Here is a 21,591-nt window from a genome sequence, read left to right as displayed (position 1 = left end):
ACACCTCTACCCACCCCTGCAGGACTACCTGCTTACAAACTGGATTCCACAGAAGGAGATGTGGGCAGCATGTTCACGCAGTAAAGTCCTAACGTTTGGGAACAACACCAACAATCGCATTGAGTCAGAGAATGGCAAGATAAAGCACCTGCTCCACTCTTCCTCATCCATGAAGGAATGCATCTCTGCGCTGATCTTCCACAATAGTGTCCTGGATCGGGAGCGTGCCTATTACACATTCCTGCAGGGAGCCTCTTTCAAGCGCATCGCAGAGGCACCAGCAGATCTGCAATCATTTTACACGGGATTCACCGGTCATGCTATGAAGCTGATGCATCAGGATCATAGCCACATTCAGCAAGTACATGTCAAGGAGCAGGATGACGGCACAGTGACTGTGATTTCTGGCGCCAAACAGTACACACTGCAGATACATGATGGCCAGGCTACCTGCAGCTGCATCTTCTCCATTCAGACTTTGTTGCCCTGCAAACATGCTGTTGTTGTGCAGAGGCATCTGGGTCTGCCTTTGGACAGGCTCGCCCCCAATCGTCGCTGGCGTGCATCTCAGACACCAACGACGACAGGCATGGCTGCTGCCATTGTGATTACAGAGGAACAGCCAAGGCCCCTCAGCCACAATGAAAAATACCGCTTGCTTTCAGATCAACGGTACCAGCTACAACAGGCCATTCTGCAGAGTGGAACGGCATCATTCATGAGGAGACTGGACTGGCTGCGGCAACAGACTCCCCGCTGGCAGCAAGCACTGGCTGATGAGATGGAGCCATTTACTATGCCCAACAATTGCCCGGAAGCACCTTCGGATGGAGGTGGCCACGCGCTGGACATCAGTCAAGTGTCACAAACCCTGGATCCTGAGCGTCTCACCCCCTGGCCTAATGATCTGATGGACCATACATATGCCTGCCTGTTCAAATCTCCACTTCCCCTACCTGCGGTACCCTCTCCTTGCTGCTCAGTTACACAGTTACCTGCTCCTACACCCATCAGAGCAGTGCTCATGGACACACAGTTGTTTGCTCCTACATCCATCAGGGCAGTGCACATGGGCACACAGTTGCCTGCTCCTACACCCATCAGGGCAGTGCACATGGGCACACAGTTGCCTGCTCCTACACCCATCAGGGCAGTGCACATGGACACACAGTTACCTGCTCCTACACCCATCAGAGCAGTGCACATGGGCACACAGTTGCCTGCTCCTACACCCATCAGGGCAGTGCACATGGACACACAGTTACCTGCTCCTACATCCATCAGGGCAGTGCACATGGGCACACAGTTGCCTGCTCCTACATCCATCAGAGCAGTGCACATGGACACACAGTTACCTGCTCCTACACCCATCAGAGCAGTGCACATGGACACACAGTTACCTGCTCCTACACCCATCAGGGCAGTGCACATGGACACAAAGTTACCTGCTCCTACACCCATCAGAGCAGTGCACATGGGCACACAGCCACCTGTTTCCCCATCCGACGTTGAAACAACCATGCAGAGCCTTGTGAGACTCCGCAATTGCCAGTTGCTGCCTGTCAAGCAGAAAGGGCGTCCAAAGGGGTCAAGCACTTGGGGAACATTCAGCAAGAAGAGACTGAGCACTAAAAGAAACAAGCATGCCGTGTCCAGTGGTAGCAGAAATGTGAATGCTCTTGCTGTGAACACAACTGGTGATAGTAGTAGGCAGGATTAAATGGGAATGGATGGGAAGATGCACGAGTAATATAACCACTGGCAGGGAAATGCTGGGCTAAATGGCCAGCTTTATGTTCATAGCCCAAAAGAAATGTGCTTCTTTTCCAGCACCCTCACATCATTCATGTTTTCCCTGAGAGCAGCATTGAACCATCACGAGATAGGGGCAGTAACATCATCCTGCCTCCTACAGCTGAGGTGGGTACTAAGTGATTCATTGGCTGTTATCAGTACATGCCTTTACCGCAGAACACAAAGCATGCTCAACAGTAATTTCATTGGAGGGAGAGAAGCTCTGACACTGATGTTCTTTCCTTACTTCCTTTCATGTAAAACGTGCCCTTGAGAAAACAATCCTTGACACTTAAGGACGGCATTCAAGCAAAGGAGGCAGTGCAGGAGAGGACGCAAGTATGTGCTGATTCCTGCATCTGAGGTGGGTAATAAGTGCTTCATTGGCGACGTTATCAATTGGTGCCTTCACTGCAGAACTTAAAAAGGTGTGCACAACAGTAATTTCAGTGGATGGAGGGAGGCAAGCTCTGACTCTGATTTGCTTTATTTCTTTTCATGTAAAACATGCCGTCGAGAAAACAATCCTTGAGACTGAAGGTCAGCATTCAAGCAACGAAGGCAACTAGATCATGCTGCGGAGCTCATCACGATGTGGAAAGGAACATTGCATTTATGGATGAATTGGGAATGCACATTGGGATGCGCTTGGGGAACATTCACCAAGAATAGACTGAGCTCAGACTCTTGTGACTTTGCCTTCTTCACATGGACAATACAGTAGTGGAATAGAGAGCCAAGCGTTTATTCACCACAAGGCTCTCCAGGAACAATCTCTTTAGCTGTGCATAGCAGAGACTCGGCCTGTCTGTCTAACGGGAATGCTGGACACAACACTCATGTATCCATGCACAGCAGTTCCTCGGATACTTAATGAACTTAATAAAACTTTTCAATAATTAAACCCAGAATTGTTGAGGTTTTGTTTTGCATATTATTTCCCCGACTTTGCAACTGCACTTCAGATATTCAACTATGGTGAGGGGGGGTAGAGGGAGGGGTGGGTGAAGAGGGGGAGGGGTGGGGAGTGCGGGGGGGGGGTGGGGAGAGGGAGCATGCAAAATGCAGGGACCAAACAGTTGCAATGCCTGAAATACTGAGGAGAAGTAGAGAAAGCAACTGGGTAGGGGAGAAAGCAACTGGATTGGGCATCCGCAGCTGGAAGGAACGGCTGAATGGAGAGGGCCGGAAGCGAGAGGCCGTAGAGAGCCGCGGGGAGCGAGCGTGCGAAGACCTTGGTGTCACCGGGTCCAGGGACTGGCCGGTAAGTCTTTTGCTGTTGTGTTTATGGCACATGCACAGAAAAAGGCACTCCTCTTCCGTTCCGCTGCTCCCCTTCCTCCCTCTCCCCCAGCTCTCCCCCTCCCCCCTTCCTTAGCCCTCCCTCTCCCTCTTTAGCCCTCCCTCTCCCTCTTTCACCCCCCCTCCCCCCTCTCCGTCTTTCTCTCCCTCTCCCTTCCCCCCCTCCCCCCTTCCTTACCTCTCCCTCTTTCTCCCCCTCCCCCCTTCCTTACCTCTCCCTCTTTCTCCCCCCTCCCCTCCCTCTTTCTCCCTCCCCTCCCTCTCCCTCTTTCTCCCCCCCATCCCTCTCCCTCTTTCTCCCTCCCCTCCCTCTTTCTCCCCTCCCTCTCCCTCTTTCTCCCTCCCCTCCCCTCCCTCTTTCTCCCCCCCCCCCCTCTCCCTCTTTCTCCCCCCCATCCCCGGCACCGCTACCGCTGGTCTCCCCACGCTGCTCTCCCCGGCCCCCGCGCTGATCTCCCCGGCCCCCGCGCTGCTCTCCCCGGCCCCCGCGCTGCTCTCCCCGGCCCGCTCCACTCTCTCACTCCGGCCATTGTATTCTGCCACGTGTTTGTTAGGTTTCATCTCTGTGATTTTTTGAGCAGCGCCATCTTTAGTCCTGGCAGCTGCTACAGTCGCAAGCTGTGACGTTTTCGTGGCACATGCTGTATTTGCGCATGTGCCAAAACAGCGCCACCTACCAATCGCGTTGTCAACAATTGCAGTCTAAAAAAAAAAGGTCCCACATGGGAGACTGGTTAAGAAGGCCAGAGCCCATGAGATCCAGGACAATTTGGCAAATTGGATCCAAAATTGGCTTAGTGGCAGGAGGCAGAGAGTGATGGTCGAAGGCTGTTTTGTGCGATTGGAATCCTGTGACCAGTGGTGTACCACAGGGATCGGTGCTGGGACCCTTGCTGTTTGTAGTGTACATTAATGATTTAGACGTGAATATGGGAGGTATGATCAGTAAGTTCGCAGATGACACGAAAATTGGTTGTGTTGTAAATAGTGAGGAGGAAAGCCTTAGATTACAGGATGATATAGATGGGCTGGTAAGATGGGCGGAGCAGTGGCAAATGGAATTTAATCCTGAAAAGTGTGGGGTGATGCATTTTGGGAGGACTAACAAGGCAAGGGAATATACAATGGATGGTAGGACCCAAGGAAGTACAGAGGGTCAGAGGGACCTTGGTGTACTTGCCCATAGATCACTGAAGGTAGCAACACAGGCAGATAAGGTGATTAGGAAGGCAGATGGGATACTTGCCTTTATTAGCCGGGACACAGAATATAGGAGCAGGGAGGTTATGATGGAGCTGTATAAAATGCTAGTTTTGCCACAGCTGGAGTACTATGCACAGTTCTGGGCACCACATGATAGGAAGGATGTGATTGCACTGGAGAGGGTGCAGAGGAGATTCACCAGGATGTTGCCTGGGCTGGAGCATTTCAGCTTTGAAGAGAGACTGAAATGGCTACGGTTATTAGAATTAGAACATTACAGCGCAGTACAGGCCCTTCGGCCCTCGATGTTGCGCCGACCTGTGAAACCATCTGACCTACACTATTCCATTTTCATCCATGTGTCTATCCAATGACCACTTAAATGCCCTTAAAGTTGGCGAATCTACTACTGCTGCAGGCAGGGCGTTCCACGCCCCTACTACTCTCTGAGTAAAGAAACTACCTCTAACATCTGTCCTATATCTATCACCCCTCAACTTAAAGCTATGTCCCCTCGTGTTTGCCATCACCATCCGAGGAAAAAGACTCTCACTATCCACCCTATCTAACCCTCTGATTTTCTTATATGTCTCTATTAAGTCACCTCTCCTCCTCCTTCTCTCCAACGAAAACAACCTCAAGTCCCTCAGCCTTTCCTTGTAAGACCTTCCCTCCATACCAGGCAACATCCTAGTAAATCTCCTCTGCACCCTTTCCATAGCTTCCACATCCTTCCTATAATGCGGGGGGGGAAGAGCGCGGGGGGGGGGGGGGGGGGGGCGGGGGGGAGAGAGCGGGGTGGGGGAGAGAGCGGGCGGGGGGGGGGGGGGAAGAGAGCGGGCGGGGGGGGGGGGGAAGAGAGCGGGCGGGGGGGGGGAAGAGAGCGGGCGGGGGGGGGGGGAAGAGAGCGGGCGGGGGGGGGGGGAAGAGAGCGGGCGGGGGGGGGGGGAAGAGAGCGGGCGGGGGGGGGGGGAAGAGAGCGGGCGGGGGGGGGGGGAAGAGAGCGGGCAGGGGGGGGGGGAAGAGAGCGGGCAGGGGGGGGGGGAAGAGAGCGGGCGGGGGGGGGGGGGAAAGAGAGCGGGCGGGGGGGAGGGGAAGAGAGCGGGCGGGGGGGGGGGAAGAGAGCGGGCGGGGGGGGGGGGAAGAGAGCGGGGGGGGGGGGGGGGGGGAGAGAGAGAGAGCGGGGGGGGGGGAGCGCAGGGGGGGTTGGAGAATGGGGAGGAGACAGCGTTTTTAACTGCAGCAGTACCCACAAACCCCCCCCCCCCACCACCCAGCCCCCCTCCATGTATCACGTACCTGTGCTGTAAGCAGGATGAATCTTTTGGGTGGTGCCAAATGCTGTACTATCACAACTGGAGGGTCTGTGAGAGGGACATGATCTTTGTTGAGTGGAGTAACAGTCTTTTGAAGCTGGACGTGTTCAATGGAAGAAAGAGCCCATGAGTGGCCATCAATGCTTGCTGTCGTCTGGAAGATCAATTACAAGAACTGAGCATGAGGACAAGGCCCGAATCCTGACCCCAGCCTGACCCGAACCTAAACACAACCTGAAGCCTGAATGCTTACCCCTAACCCAGGCCTGAAACCCAGCCCGAACCGAATAAACGAGGCTCAAGAGCTTCTTGGGCGAAAAAACTGCCGATTTCCACAACTGTGTGAAGAAGTCCTTCCTGACATCAACCCTGAACAGTCTGGCTCTAATTTTAAGATTTTGTCCCCTTGGACTCTCCCACCAGAGGAAACAGTTTCTCTCAATCTATTCAAAACCTTTAATAATCTTTCATTATGTCACCTTTAATCTTCTATGCAATACAAGCTTAATCCATACAAACTGTCCTCATAATTTAATACTTTTGGCCCCTGTTTAATTATGATGAATCTGCACTGCAAACACTATGAGGCCAATATATCCTTTCTGTATTACAGTACCTTGCAATACTCGCAGTAACCCCTCACTAACAGAGCCAGTCTTACCTGTACTTCCATGAGGGGTCTCTGGAACGGGAACGAATCATGATTAATACACCAGAGGACATCGTTGTCATCATTCTCGGAGGCAGCCAGCAGCAGGATACCTATAAAATCAGATACTGACATCATCCCAGCTTAATTGCTACACTGCAGCAATGCAACATGCCCACCCTCAAGTAGCAACTGAATGCATCAATGCAGCTCGCCAAAATTCCACTGCCCAATTAGGAAACCAAATACATGGGTTGACCAGGAATTATCACTGCACCAGCGCAGCGTCCGGCAATCAGGATCCATCCCACTGCACCAGCGCAGCGTCCGGCAATCAGGATCCATCCCACTGCACCAGCGCAGCATCCGGCAATCAGGATCCATCCCACTGCACCAGCGCAGCGTCCGGCAATCAGGATCCATCCCACTGCACCAGCGCAGCGTCCGGCAATCAGGATCCATCCCACTGCACCAGCGCAGCGTCCGGCAATCAGGATCCATCCCACTGCACCAGCGCAGCGTCCGGCAATCAGGATCCATCCCACTGCACCAGCGCAGCGTCCGGCAATCAGGATCCATCCCACTGCACCAGCGCAGCGTCCGGCAATCAGGATCCATCCCACTGCACCAGCGCAGCGCCCTTCAAATGGGCACTGTTATGACACAGCAGATGCTAAAAGAGGACATGTGAGGATGAGGAATACCTTTGCTGGATTGATAAAGACAAACTGCACAGCCTCAAGCACCAGGTGCCAATACAGAATCCCAACATACTGACGGCATGTGATCCAGCTCAGATAATACACGAGCAAGGCCCTGTTGCAGCTTCACCTGTGACATACATACCTTTGGTATAAAGAGCTTTGTGAACTTTGGAGGGTCTCTGTGGTGTGGCTGAGGCAGAGAATCCAGGTGGCAGACGGACATGTACCAGCACCAGCACACTGGGCCGTGCAGATGGGTGCTTGAAGGGCATAGTGCTGAAATACAGTCGGACACCTAGACCAAGGAAAAGACATCAGTCAGTGCGAACGGACTACAGAACAGTGACGAGACACCAGTCGGTGCAGACGAACTATAGAACAGTGACGAGACACCAGTCGGTGCAGACGGACTACAGAACAGTGACGAGACACCAGTCGGTGCAGACGGACTATAGAACAGTGACGAGACACCAGTCGGTGCAGACGGACTACAGAACAGTGACGAGACACCAGTCGGTGCAGACGGACTATAGAACAGTGACGAGACACCAGTCGGTGCAGACGGACTACAGAACAGTGACGAGACACCAGTCGGTGCAGACGGACTATAGAACAGTGACGAGACAGCAGTCGGTGCAGACGGACTACAGAACAGTGGCGAGACAGCAGTCAGTGCGAATGGACTACAGAACAGTGACGAGACACCAGTCGGTGCAGACGGACTACAGAACAGTGGCGAGACAGCAGTCAGTGCGAACGGACTACAGAACAGTGACGAGACACCAGTCGGTGCAGACGGACTACAGAACAGTGGCGAGACAGCAGTCGGTGCTGACGGACTATAGAACACATTAGAAATCCTTTAGAAATCGCTCATTGTCTCCGCCCCCACCAACCTTGTAGGCGAGTTCCAGGTCACCACGACTCACTGCGCAAAAAAGTTCTACATCACATCCTCCTGCAACTCTTGCCAAAAACCTTAAATCTGTGTCCCCGGTCCTTGTACCATCAGCTAATGGGAACAGCTTTTCATTGTTTAACTATCTAAACATGTCATAATCTTTTACACCTTTATCAAATCTCCCAACCTACTTTGCTCCAAGGAGAATAACCGCAGCTTCTCCAACCTAACCTTGTAACGTAAATCCCTCATCCCTGGAACCATTCTGGTAAACCTCTGCATGCTCTCAAGGACCCTCACATCCCCTTGATGTTCAGTGGCATTACCATCGCTTAATTCCCCACTACCAACATTCTGGGGGTTACCACTGACCAGAAACTGAACTGGACCAGCCACATAAATGCTGTAGCAAGAAGAGCAGGTCAGAGGCTGGGAATCCTGCAGCGAATAACTCACCTCCTGTCTTCCCCAATGCCTGTCCACCATCTAAAAGGCACAAGTCAGGAGTGTGATGCCTGGATGGGTACAGCTCCAACAACACGCAAGAAGCTCGACACCATCCAGGACAAAGCAGCCCTCTTCATTGGCACACCATCCACCACCTTCAACATTCACTCCCTTCACCACTGATGCACAGTGGAAGCAGTGTGTACCATCTACAAGATGCACTGCAGCAACGCACCAAGACTCCTTCAACAGCACCTTACAAACCCACGACCTCAAGCACCTAGAAGGTCAAGTTCAGCAGATGCATGGGAACATCACCACCTGCAAGTTCCCCTCCAAGTCACACACCATCCTGACTTGGAACTATATCGCCATTCCTTCACTGTCACTGCGGCAAAATCCTGGAACTCCCTTCCTCACTGCCCTGTGGGCATACCCCCTCCGTGGATCGCCATCTTGACGTTGGCTGCTCGAGGAACATCGGCTCAGAGTTGATGAGCTGGAGTCCGAACTGCAGACACTGCGACACATCAGGGAAAGGGAGAGTTACCTGGACACTGTGTTTTAGGAGACAGTCACACCCCTTAGATTAATTACATCAAATTTCGACCGTGGTCAGGGACAAGAGGGTGTGACTGTGAGTGAGGCAGGTATGGGGATCCAGAATTTAGCTTTAGAGGAGCCTCAGCCAGAGCCCTTATCCAATAGGTACGAGGTTCTTGCTCCCTACATGGACGAGGGCACAGACTGCAGGGAGGATGAGTGAACTGACGGCAGCACCGTGGTTCAGAGCACCATCCAAGTGGGGGAGAAAAGAGAAATGTAGTAATAAGAGGGGATAGCATAGTTAGGGGAATAGATACTGTTCTCTGCAGCAAAGATAGAGAGTCTGGAAGACTGTGTTGCCTACCTGGTGCCAAGGTTAAGGACATCTCTTCTGGGCTAGAGAGGAACTTGGAGTGGGAGGGGAAGGATCCAGTTGTCGTGGTCCACTTAGGTACCAACGACGTAGGACGAGGAAAGAGGTTCTGCTGAGGGACTATGAGCAGCTCGGGGCTAAATTAAAAAGCAGAACCACAAAGGTCATAATCTCCGGATTACTACCTGAGCCACATGCAAATTGGCATTGGGTAAATAAGATTAGAGAGATAAATGCGTGGCTCAAAGATTGGTGTGGGAGAAATGGGTTCCGATTCATGGGACACAGACACCAGTACTGGGGAAAGAGAGAGCTGTTCCGTTGGGATGGGCTGCACTTGGACCATGTTGGGACCAGTGTACTGGCGAATCATGTAACCGGGGTTGTAGATAAGGCTTTAAACTAAATAGTGGGGGAGAGGGTTCAATTGAAGGGAAGTTTAAAAAGTCGAAAAGTAACGAAAGAGCAGAGGTGCAGGGTAGTGAAGGGGCATACGTTAACCAGGTAAGGACAGAGAATACAAGCACAAGAGTACAGCAGAAATTAGAACCAGAGTAGGTAAAAATGGTAAAAAGTCAAAGCTTAAGGCTCTTTATCTGCATGTATGTAGCATTTGTAACTTGATAGATGAGCTGATGGCACAGATAGAAATAAATGAATATGATTTGACAGCTATCACAGAGACGTGGTTGCAGGATGACCAGGACTGGAATCTCAATGTTCAAGGATATTCAATATTCCGGAGGAATAGGCAGAAAGGAAAAGGATGTGGGGTAGCTTTGTTATTAAAGGAAGGGATCAGTGCAGTTGTGAGTAATGATTTAGGTGTAATAGATCGTGATGTAGAATCATTTTGGGTGGAAATAAGGAATAGCAAGGGAAAGAAATCACGGGTGGGAGTGGTCTGGAGGCCCCCGAGGAGTTGCCTCTCTCGAGGTCAGAATATCAGGAAATAATGGAGGTGTGCAAGAAGGGCACTAAAATTATCATGGGTGATTTAAATCTGCATATAGACTGGACAAATCAAATTGGCAAGAATAGCATGGAAGACTAATTTGTAGAGTGCATCAGGGATTGTTTCCTAGAACAATACATTGCAGAACCTACCAGGGAACAGGTTATTTTAGACTTGGTAATGTGTAATGAGGTCGGATTAATAAGAGATCTCACAGTTAAAGATTCTTTAGGGGGAAGCGATCATAACATGGTAGAATTTCAAATTCAGTTCAAGGGCGAACAACTCGGTTCACAAACCAGTGTCTTCAACTTAAACAGGGGCAATTACAGAGGTATGAAGAAAGAGTTGTTGAAAGCGGGCTGGGAAGATAGACTACAGGGGAAGTCAGTAGATGAGCAGTGACAGAGTTTTAAGCAGATATTTCATAACGCTCAGCAAACATTTCTTCCGGCCAGAAGGAAGGACTCGATGAGAATGATGAACCACCCGTGGATAACAAAGGAAGTTAAAGAGAGTATCAAATCAAAAACAAAGGAAGTTAAGGAAAGTATCAAATCAAAAACAAAGGAAGTTAAAGAGAGTATCAAATCAAAAACAAAGGAAGGTAAAGAGAATATCAAATCAAAAACAAAGGAAGTTAAGGAAAGTATCAAATCAAAAACAAAGGAAGTTAAAGAGAGTATCAAATCAAAAACAAAGGAAGTTAAAGAGAGTATCAAATCAAAACCAAAGGACGTTAAGGAAAGTATCAAATCAAAAACAAAGTTAAAGAGAGTATCAAATCAAAAACAAAGTTAAAGAGAGTATCAAATCAAAAACAAAGGACGTTAAGGAAAGTATCAAATCAAAAACAAAGTTAAAGAGAGTATCAAATCAAAAACAAAGGAAGTTAAAGAGAGTATCAAATCAAAAACAAAGGACGTTAAGGAAAGTATCAAATCAAAAACAAAGGAAGTTAAAGAGAGTATCAAATCAAAAACAAAGGACGTTAAGGAAAGTATCAAATCAAAAACAAAGTTAAAGAGAGTATCAAATCAAAAACAAAGGAAGTTAAAGAGAGTATCAAATCAAAAACAAAGGACGTTAAGGAAAGTATCAAATCAAAAACAAAGGAAGTTAAAGAGAGTATCAAATCAAAAACAAAGGAAGTTAAAGAGAGTATCAAATCAAAAACAAAGGAAGTTAAAGAGAGTATCAAATCAAAAACAAAGGAAGTTAAAGAGAGTATCAAATCAAAAACAAAGGAAGTTAAAGAGAGTATCAAATCAAAAACAAAGGAAGTTAAAGAGAGTATCAAATCAAAAACAAAGGAAGTTAAAGAGAGTATCAAATCAAAAACAAAGGAAGTTAAGGAAAGTATCAAATCAAAAACAAAGGAAGTTAACGAGAGTATCAAATCAAAAACAAAGGAAGTTAAAGAGAATATCAAATCAAAAACAAAGGAAGTTAAAGAGAGCATCAAATCAAAAACAAAGGACGTTAAGGAAAGTATCAAATCAAAAACAAAGGAAGTTAAAGAGTATCAAATCAAAAACAAAGGAAGTTAAGGAAAGTATCAAATCAAAAACAAAGGAAGTTAAAGAGATTATCAAATCAAAAACAAAGGACGTTAAGGAAAGTATCAAATCAAAAACAAAGGAAGTTAAAGAGATTATCAAATCAAAAACAAAGGAAGTTAAGGAAAGTATCAAATCAAAAACAAAGGAAGTTAAAGAGACCATCAAATCAAAAACAAAGGAAGTTAAAGAGAGTATCAAATCAAAAACAAAGGAAGTTAAGGAAAGTATCAAATCAAAAACAAAGGAAGTTAAAGAGACTATCAAATCAAAAACAAAGGAAGTTAAAGAGAGTATCAAATCAAAAACAAAGGAAGTTAAAGAGAGTATCAAATCAAAAACAAAGGACGTTAAGGAAAGTATCAAATCAAAAACAAAGGAAGTTAAAGAGAGTATCAAATCAAAAACAAAGGACGTTAAGGAAAGTATCAAATCAAAAACAAAGGAAGTTAAAGAGAGTATCAAATCAAAAACAAAGGAAGTTAAGGAAAGTATCAAATCAAAAACAAAGGAAGTTAAAGAGAGTATCAAATCAAAAACAAAGGAAGTTAAAGAGAGTATCAAATCAAAAACAAAGGAAGTTAAAGAGAGTATCAAATCAAATACAAAGGAAGTTAAAAAGAGTATCAAATCAAAAACAAAGGAAGTTAAAGAGAGTATCAAATCAAAAACAAAGGAAGTTAAGGAAAGTATCAAATCAAAAACAAAGGAAGTTAAAAAGAGTATCAAATCAAAAACAAAGGAAGTTAAGGAAAGTATCAAATCAAAAACAAAGGAAGTTAAAGAGAGTAACAAATCAAAAACAAAGGAAGATAAGGAAAGTATCAAATCAAAAACAAAGGAAGTTAAAGAGAGTATCAAATCAAAAACAAAGAAGTTAAAGAGAGTATCAAATCAAAAACAAAGGACGTTTAGGAAAGTATCAAATCAAAAACAAAGGAAGTTAAAGAAAGTATCAAATCAAAAACAAATGACGTTAAGGAAAGCATCAAATCAAAAACAAAGAAGTTAAAGAGAGTATCAAATCAAAAACAAAGGACGTTTAGGAAAGTATCAAATCAAAAACAAAGGAAGTTAAAGAGAATATCAAATCAAAAACAAAGGAAGTTAAAGAGAGTATCAAATCAAAAACAAAGGAAGTTAAAGAGAATATCAAATCAAAAACAAAGGAAGTTAAGGAAAGTATCAAATCAAAAACAAAGGATATTAAGGAAAGCATCAAATCAAAAACAAAGGAAGCTAAGGAAAGTATCAAATCAAAAACAAAGGAAGTTAAAGAGAGTATCAAATCAAAAACAAAGGACGTTAAGGAAAGTATCAAATCAAAAACAAAGGACGTTAAGGAAAGTATCAAATCAAAAATAAAGGAAGTTAAAGAGAGTATCAAATCTAAAACAAAGGACGTTAAGGAAAGTATCAAATCAAAAACAAAGGACGTTAAGGAAAGTATCAAATCAAAAATAAAGGAAGTTAAAGAGAGTATCAAATCTAAAACAAAGGAAGTTAAGGAAAGCATCAAATCAAAAACAAAGTAAGTTAAGGAAAGTATCAAATCAAAAATAAAGGAAGTTAAAGAGTATCAAATCTAAAACAAAGGACGTTAAGGAAAGTATCAAATCAAAAACAAAGGAAGTTAAGGAAAGTATCAAATCAAAAATAAAGGAAGTTAAAGAGAGTATCAAATCAAAAACAAAGGAAGTTAAAGAGAGTATCAAATCTAAAACAAAGGACGTTAAGGAAAGCATCAAATCAAAAACAAAGGAAGCTAAGGAAAGTATCAAATCAAAAACAAAGGAAGTTAAGGAAAGGATCAAATCAAAAATAAAGGAAGTTAGAGAGAGTATCAAATCAAAAACAAATGAAGTTAAAGAGAGTATCAAATCAAAAACAAAGGAAATTAAAGAGAGTATCAAATCAAAAACAAAGGAAGTTAAGGGAAGTATCAAATCAAAAACAAAGGAAGTTAAAGAGAGTATCAAATCTAAAACAAAGGACGTTAAGGAAAGTATCAAATCAAAAACAAAGGAAGTTAAAGAGAGTATCAAATCAAAAATAAAGGAAGTTAAGGAAAGTATCAAATCAAAAATAAAGGAAGTTAAAGAGAGTATCAAATCTAAAACAAAGGACGTTAAGGAAAGTATCAAATCAAAAACAAAGGAAGTTAAAGAGAGTATCAAATCAAAAACAAAGGAAGTTAAAGAGAGTATCAAATCAAAACCAAAGGACGTTAAGGAAAGTATCAAATCAAAAACAAAGTTAAAGAGAGTATCAAATCAAAAACAAAGGAAGTTAAAGAGAGTATCAAATCAAAAACAAAGGACGTTAAGGAAAGTATCAAATCAAAAACAAAGTTAAAGAGAGTATCAAATCAAAAACAAAGGAAGTTAAAGAGAGTATCAAATCAAAAACAAAGGACGTTAAGGAAAGTATCAAATCAAAAACAAAGGAAGTTAAAGAGAGTATCAAATCAAAAACAAAGGACGTTAAGGAAAGTATCAAATCAAAAACAAAGTTAAAGAGAGTATCAAATCAAAAACAAAGGAAGTTAAAGAGAGTATCAAATCAAAAACAAAGGACGTTAAGGAAAGTATCAAATCAAAAACAAAGGAAGTTAAAGAGAGTATCAAATCAAAAACAAAGGAAGTTAAAGAGAGTATCAAATCAAAAACAAAGGAAGTTAAAGAGAGTATCAAATCAAAAACAAAGGAAGTTAAAGAGAGTATCAAATCAAAAACAAAGGAAGTTAAAGAGAGTATCAAATCAAAAACAAAGGAAGTTAAAGAGAGTATCAAATCAAAAACAAAGGAAGTTAAAGAGAGTATCAAATCAAAAACAAAGGAAGTTAAGGAAAGTATCAAATCAAAAACAAAGGAAGTTAACGAGAGTATCAAATCAAAAACAAAGGAAGTTAAAGAGAATATCAAATCAAAAACAAAGGAAGTTAAAGAGAGCATCAAATCAAAAACAAAGGACGTTAAGGAAAGTATCAAATCAAAAACAAAGGAAGTTAAAGAGTATCAAATCAAAAACAAAGGAAGTTAAGGAAAGTATCAAATCAAAAACAAAGGAAGTTAAAGAGATTATCAAATCAAAAACAAAGGACGTTAAGGAAAGTATCAAATCAAAAACAAAGGAAGTTAAAGAGATTATCAAATCAAAAACAAAGGAAGTTAAGGAAAGTATCAAATCAAAAACAAAGGAAGTTAAAGAGACCATCAAATCAAAAACAAAGGAAGTTAAAGAGAGTATCAAATCAAAAACAAAGGAAGTTAAGGAAAGTATCAAATCAAAAACAAAGGAAGTTAAAGAGAGTATCAAATCAAAAACAAAGGAAGTTAAGGAAAGTATCAAATCAAAAACAAAGGAAGTTAAAGAGAGTATCAAATCAAAAACAAAGGAAGTTAAAGAGAGTATCAAATCAAAAACAAAGGAAGTTAAAGAGAGTATCAAATCAAATACAAAGGAAGTTAAAAAGAGTATCAAATCAAAAACAAAGGAAGTTAAAGAGAGTATCAAATCAAAAACAAAGGAAGTTAAGGAAAGTATCAAATCAAAAACAAAGGAAGTTAAAAAGAGTATCAAATCAAAAACAAAGGAAGTTAAGGAAAGTATCAAATCAAAAACAAAGGAAGTTAAAGAGAGTAACAAATCAAAAACAAAGGAAGATAAGGAAAGTATCAAATCAAAAACAAAGGAAGTTAAAGAGAGTATCAAATCAAAAACAAAGAAGTTAAAGAGAGTATCAAATCAAAAACAAAGGACGTTTAGGAAAGTATCAAATCAAAAACAAAGGAAGTTAAAGAAAGTATCAAATCAAAAACAAATGACGTTAAGGAAAGCATCAAATCAAAAACAAAGAAGTTAAAGAGAGTATCAAATCAAAAACAAAGGACGTTTAGGAAAGTATCAAATCAAAAACAAAGGAAGTTAAAGAGAATATCAAATCAAAAACAAAGGAAGTTAAAGAGAGTATCAAATCAAAAACAAAGGAAGTTAAAGAGAATATCAAATCAAAAACAAAGGAAGTTAAGGAAAGTATCAAATCAAAAACAAAGGATATTAAGGAAAGCATCAAATCAAAAACAAAGGAAGCTAAGGAAAGTATCAAATCAAAAACAAAGGAAGTTAAAGAGAGTATCAAATCAAAAACAAAGGACGTTAAGGAAAGTATCAAATCAAAAACAAAGGACGTTAAGGAAAGTATCAAATCAAAAATAAAGGAAGTTAAAGAGAGTATCAAATCTAAAACAAAGGACGTTAAGGAAAGTATCAAATCAAAAACAAAGGACGTTAAGGAAAGTATCAAATCAAAAATAAAGGAAGTTAAAGAGAGTATCAAATCTAAAACAAAGGAAGTTAAGGAAAGCATCAAATCAAAAACAAAGTAAGTTAAGGAAAGTATCAAATCAAAAATAAAGGAAGTTAAAGAGTATCAAATCTAAAACAAAGGACGTTAAGGAAAGTATCAAATCAAAAACAAAGGAAGTTAAGGAAAGTATCAAATCAAAAATAAAGGAAGTTAAAGAGAGTATCAAATCAAAAACAAAGGAAGTTAAAGAGAGTATCAAATCTAAAACAAAGGACGTTAAGGAAAGCATCAAATCAAAAACAAAGGAAGCTAAGGAAAGTATCAAATCAAAAACAAAGGAAGTTAAGGAAAGGATCAAATCAAAAATAAAGGAAGTTAGAGAGAGTATCAAATCAAAAACAAATGAAGTTAAAGAGAGTATCAAATCAAAAACAAAGGAAATTAAAGAGAGTATCAAATCAAAAACAAAGGAAGTTAAGGGAAGTATCAAATCAAAAACAAAGGAAGTTAAAGAGAGTATCAAATCTAAAACAAAGGACGTTAAGGAAAGTATCAAATCAAAAACAAAGGAAGTTAAAGAGAGTATCAAATCAAAAATAAAGGAAGTTAAGGAAAGTATCAAATCAAAAATAAAGGAAGTTAAAGAGAGTATCAAATCTAAAACAAAGGACGTTAAGGAAAGTATCAAATCAAAAACAAAGGACGTTAAGGAAAGTATCAAATCAAAAATAAAGGAAGTTAAAGAGAGTATCAAATCTAAAACAAAGGAAGTTAAGGAAAGCATCAAATCAAAAACAAAGTAAGTTAAGGAAAGTATCAAATCAAAAATAAAGGAAGTTAAAGAGAGTATCAAATCTAAAACAAAGGACGTTAAGGAAAGTATCAAATCAAAAACAAAGGAAGTTAAGGAAAGTATCAAATCAAAAATAAAGGAAGTTAAAGAGAGTATCAAATCAAAAACAAAGGAAGTTAAAGAGAGTATCAAATCTAAAACAAAGGACGTTAAGGAAAGCATCAAATCAAAAACAAAGGAAGCTAAGGAAAGTATCAAATCAAAAACAAAGGAAGTTAAGGAAAGTATCAAATCAAAAATAAAGGAAGTTAGAGAGAGTATCAAATCAAAAACAAAGGAAGTTAAAGAGAGTATCAAATCAAAAACAAAGGAAATTAAAGAGAGTATCAAATCAAAAACAAAGGAAGTTAAGGGAAGTATCAAATCAAAAACAAAGGAAGTTAAAGAGAGTATCAAATCTAAAACAAAGGACGTTAAGGAAAGTATCAAATCAAAAACAAAGGAAGTTAAAGAGAGTATCAAATCAAAAACAAAGGAAGTTAAGGAAAGTATCAAATCAAAAATAAAGGAAGTTAAAGAGAGTATCAAATCAAAAACAAAGGAAGTTAAAGAGAGTATCAAATCTAAAACAAAGGACGTTAAGGAAAGTATCAAATCAAAAACAAAGGAAGCTAAGGAAAGTATCAAATCAAAAACAAAGGAAGTTAAAGAGAGTATCAAATCAAAAACAAAGGACGTTAAGGAAAGTATCAAATCAAAAACAAAGGACGTTAAGGAAAGTATCAAATCAAAAATAAAGGAAGTTAAAGAGAGTATCAAATCAAAAACAAAGGAAGTTAAAGAGAGTATCAAATCTAAAACAAAGGACGTTAAGGAAAGCATCAAATCAAAAACAAAGGAAGCTAAGGAAAGTATCAAATCAAAAACAAAGGAAGTTAAAGAGAGTATCAAATCAAAAACAAAGGACGTTAAGGAAAGTATCAAATCAAAAACAAAGGACGTTAAGGAAAGCATCAAATCAAAAACAAAGGAAGTTAAAGAGAGTATCAAATCAAAAACAAAGGACGTTTAGGAAAGTATCAAATCAAAAACAAAGGAAGTTAAAGAGAGTATCAAATCAAAAACAAAGGAAGTTAAAGAGAGTATCAAATCAAAAACAAAGGACGTTAAGGAAAGTATCAAATCAAAAACAAAGGATGTTAAGGAAAGCATCAAATCAAAAACAAAGGAAGTTAAGGAAAGTATCAAATCAAAAACAAAGGAAGTTAAAGAGAGTATCAAATCAAAAACAAAGGACGTTAAGGAAAGCATCAAATCAAAAACAAAGGAAGTTAAAGAGAGTATCAAATCAAAAACAAAGGAAGTTAAAGAGAGTATCAAATCAAAAACAAAGGAAGTTAAAGAGAATATCAAATCAAAAACAAAGGAAGTTAAAGAGAGTATCAAATCAAAAACAAAGGAAGTTAAGGAAAGTATCAAATCAAAAACAAAGGAAGTTAAGGAAAGTATCAAATCAAAAACAAAGGAAGTTAAAGAGAATATCAAATCAAAAACAAAGGAAGTTAAAGAGAGTATCAAATCAAAAACAAAGGAAGTTAAGGAAAGTATCAAATCAAAAACAAAGGAAGTTAAAGAGAATATCAAATCAAAAACAAAGGAAGTTAAAGAGAGTATCAAATCAAAAACAAAGGACGTGAAGGAAAGTATCAAATCAAAAACAAAGGAAGTTAAAGAGAGTATCAAATCAAAAACAAAGGAAGTTAAAGAGAGTATCAAATCAAAAACAAAGGAAGTTAAAGAGAGTATCAAATCAAAAACAAAGGACGTTAAGGAAAGTATCAAATCAAAAATAAAGGAAGTTAAAGAGAATATCAAATCAAAAACAAAGGAAGTTAAAGAGAGTATCAAATCAAAAACAAAGGAAGTTAAGGAAAGTATCAAATCAAAAACAAAGGAAGTTAGAGAGAGTATCAAATCAAAAACAAAGGAAGTTAAAGAGAGTATCAAATCAAAAACAAAGGAAGTTAAGGAAAGTATCAAATCAAAAACAAAGGAAGTTAATGAGCGTATCAAATCAAAAACAAAGGAAGTTAAAGAGAGTATCAAATCAAAAACAATGGAAGTTAAAGAAAGCATCAAATCAAAAATAAAGGACGTTAAGGAAAGCATCAAATCAAAAACCAAGGAAGTTAAAGAGAGTATCAAATCAAAAACAAAGGACGTTTAGGAAAGTATCAAATCAAAAACAAAGGAAGTTAAGGAAAGTATCAAATCAAAAACAAAGGAAGTTAAGGAAAGTATCAAAACAAAAACAAAGGAAGTTAAAGAGAGTATCAAATCAAAAACAAAGGTAGTTAAGGAAAGCATCAAATCAAAAACAAAGGAAGTTAAGGAAAGTATCAAATCAAAAACAAAGGAAATTAAAGAGAGTATCAAATCAAAAACAAAGGAAGTTAAAGAGAGTATCAAATCAAAAACAAAGGAAGTTAAAGAGAGTATCAAATCAAAAACAAAGGAAATTAAAGAGAGTATCAAATCAAAAACAAAGGAAATTAAAGAGAGTATCAAATCAAAAACAAAGGAAGTTAAGGGAAGTATCAAATCAAAAATAAAGGAAGTTAAAGAGAGTATCAAATCAAAAACAAAGGAAGTTAAAGAGAGTATCAAATCTAAAACAAAGGACGTTAAGGAAAGTATCAAATCAAAAACAAAGGAAGTTAAAGAGAGTATCAAATCAAAAACAAAGGAAGTTAAGGAAAGTATCAAATCAAAAACAAAGGAAGTTAAAGAGAGTATCAAATCAAAAACAAAGGAAGTTAAAGAGAGTATCAAATCTAAAACAAAGGACGTTAAGGAAAGTATCAAATCAAAAACAAAGGATATTAAGGAAAGCATCAAATCAAAAACAAAGGAAGCTAAGGAAAGTATCAAATCAAAAACAAAGGAAGTTAAAGAGAGTATCAAATCAAAAACAAAGGACGTTAAGGAAAGTATCAAATCAAAAACAAAGGACGTTAAGGAAAGTATCAAATCAAAAATAAAGGAAGTTAAAGAGAGTATCAAATCTAAAACAAAGGACGTTAAGGAAAGTATCAAATCAAAAACAAAGGACGTTAAGGAAAGTATCAAATCAAAAATAAAGGAAGTTAAAGAGAGTATCAAATCTAAAACAAAGGAAGTTAAGGAAAGCATCAAATCAAAAACAAAGTAAGTTAAGGAAAGTATCAAATCAAAAATAAAGGAAGTTAAAGAGAGTATCAAATCAAAAACAAAGGAAGTTAAAGAGAGTATCAAATCTAAAACAAAGGACGTTAAGGAAAGCATCAAATCAAAAACAAAGGAAGCTAAGGAAAGTATCAAATCAAAAACAAAGGAAGTTAAAGAGAGTATCAAATCAAAAACAAAGGACGTTAAGGAAAGTATCAAATCAAAAACAAAGGACGTTAAGGAAAGCATCAAATCAAAAACAAAGGAAGTTAAAGAGAGTATCAAATCAAAAACAAAGGACGTTTAGGAAAGTATCAAATCAAAAACAAAGGAAGTTAAAGAGAGTATCAAATCAAAAACAAAGGAAGTTAAAGAGAGTATCAAATCAAAAACAAAGGACGTTAAGGAAAGTATCAAATCAAAAACAAAGGAAGTTAAAGAGAGTATCAAATCAAAAACAAAGGACGTTAAGGAAAGTATCAAATCAAAAACAAAGGACGTTGAGGAAAGCATCAAATCAAAAACAAAGGAAGTTAAAGAGAGTATCAAATCAAAAACAAAGGACGTTTAGGAAAGTATCAAATCAAAAACAAAGGAAGTTAAAGAGAGTATCAAATCAAAAACAAAGGAAGTGAAAGAGAGTATCAAATCAAAAACAAAGGAAGTTAAAGAGAGTATCAAATCAAAAACAAAGGACGTTAAGGAAAGTATCAAATCAAAAACAAAGGAAGCTAAGGAAAGTATCAAATCAAAAACAAAGGAAGTTAAAGAGAGTATCAAATCAAAAACAAAGGACGTTAAGGAAAGTATCAAATCAAAAACAAAGGACGTAAAGGAAAGCATCAAATCAAAAACAAAGGAAGTTAAAGAGAGTATCAAATCAAAAACAAAGGACGTTTAGGAAAGTATCAAATCAAAAACAAAGGAAGTTAAAGAGAGTATCAAATCAAAAACAAAGGAAGTTAAAGAGAGTATCAAATCAAAAACAAAGGACGTTAAGGAAAGTATCAAATCAAAAACAAAGGAAGTTAAAGAGAGTATCAAATCAAAAACAAAGGACGTTAAGGAAAGTATCAAATCAAAAACAAAGGACGTTGAGGAAAGCATCAAATCAAAAACAAAGGAAGTTAAAGAGAGTATCAAATCAAAAACAAAGGACGTTTAGGAAAGTATCAAATCAAAAACAAAGGAAGTTAAAGAGAGTATCAAATCAAAAACAAAGGAAGTGAAAGAGAGTATCAAATCAAAAACAAAGGAAGTTAAAGAGAGTATCAAATCAAAAACAAAGGACGTTAAGGAAAGTATCAAATCAAAAACAAAGGATGTTAAGGAAAGCATCAAATCAAAAACAAAGGAAGTTAAGGAAAGTATCAAATCAAAAACAAAGGACGTTAAGGAAAGCATCAAATCAAAAACAAAGGAAGTTAAAGAGAGTATCAAATCAAAAACAAAGGAAGTTAAAGAGAGTATCAAATCAAAAACAAAGGAAGTTAAAGAGAATATCAAATCAAAAACAAAGGAAGTTAAAGAGAG

At 39.6% G+C, this 21,591-nt stretch overlaps 1 protein-coding gene across 2 annotated transcripts in view; it reads right to left on the bottom strand.

The window, feature by feature from the left end:
- The window catches only part of nup155 (nucleoporin 155), a 560,589-nt gene that overhangs the window by 329,728 nt on the left and 209,270 nt on the right, over positions 1 to 21,591 (bottom strand). For both annotated transcript variants that reach the window (XM_068029070.1, XM_068029071.1), the window contains exons 12-14: positions 7,111 to 7,263; positions 6,277 to 6,377; positions 5,599 to 5,769 (exon numbers count right to left, since the gene is read on the bottom strand). In XM_068029070.1, coding sequence (XP_067885171.1) covers positions 5,599 to 5,769; positions 6,277 to 6,377; positions 7,111 to 7,263 — 425 coding nt within the window. The remainder of the gene's footprint in view (positions 1 to 5,598; positions 5,770 to 6,276; positions 6,378 to 7,110; positions 7,264 to 21,591) is intronic.

Source organism: Heterodontus francisci, chromosome 4, assembly GCF_036365525.1.
Source record: "Heterodontus francisci isolate sHetFra1 chromosome 4, sHetFra1.hap1, whole genome shotgun sequence".
Taxonomy (NCBI): domain Eukaryota; kingdom Metazoa; phylum Chordata; class Chondrichthyes; order Heterodontiformes; family Heterodontidae; genus Heterodontus; species Heterodontus francisci.
The sequence above is the reverse complement of the archived record's forward strand: the minus strand, read 5'-3'. Positions and strand labels throughout refer to the sequence as shown.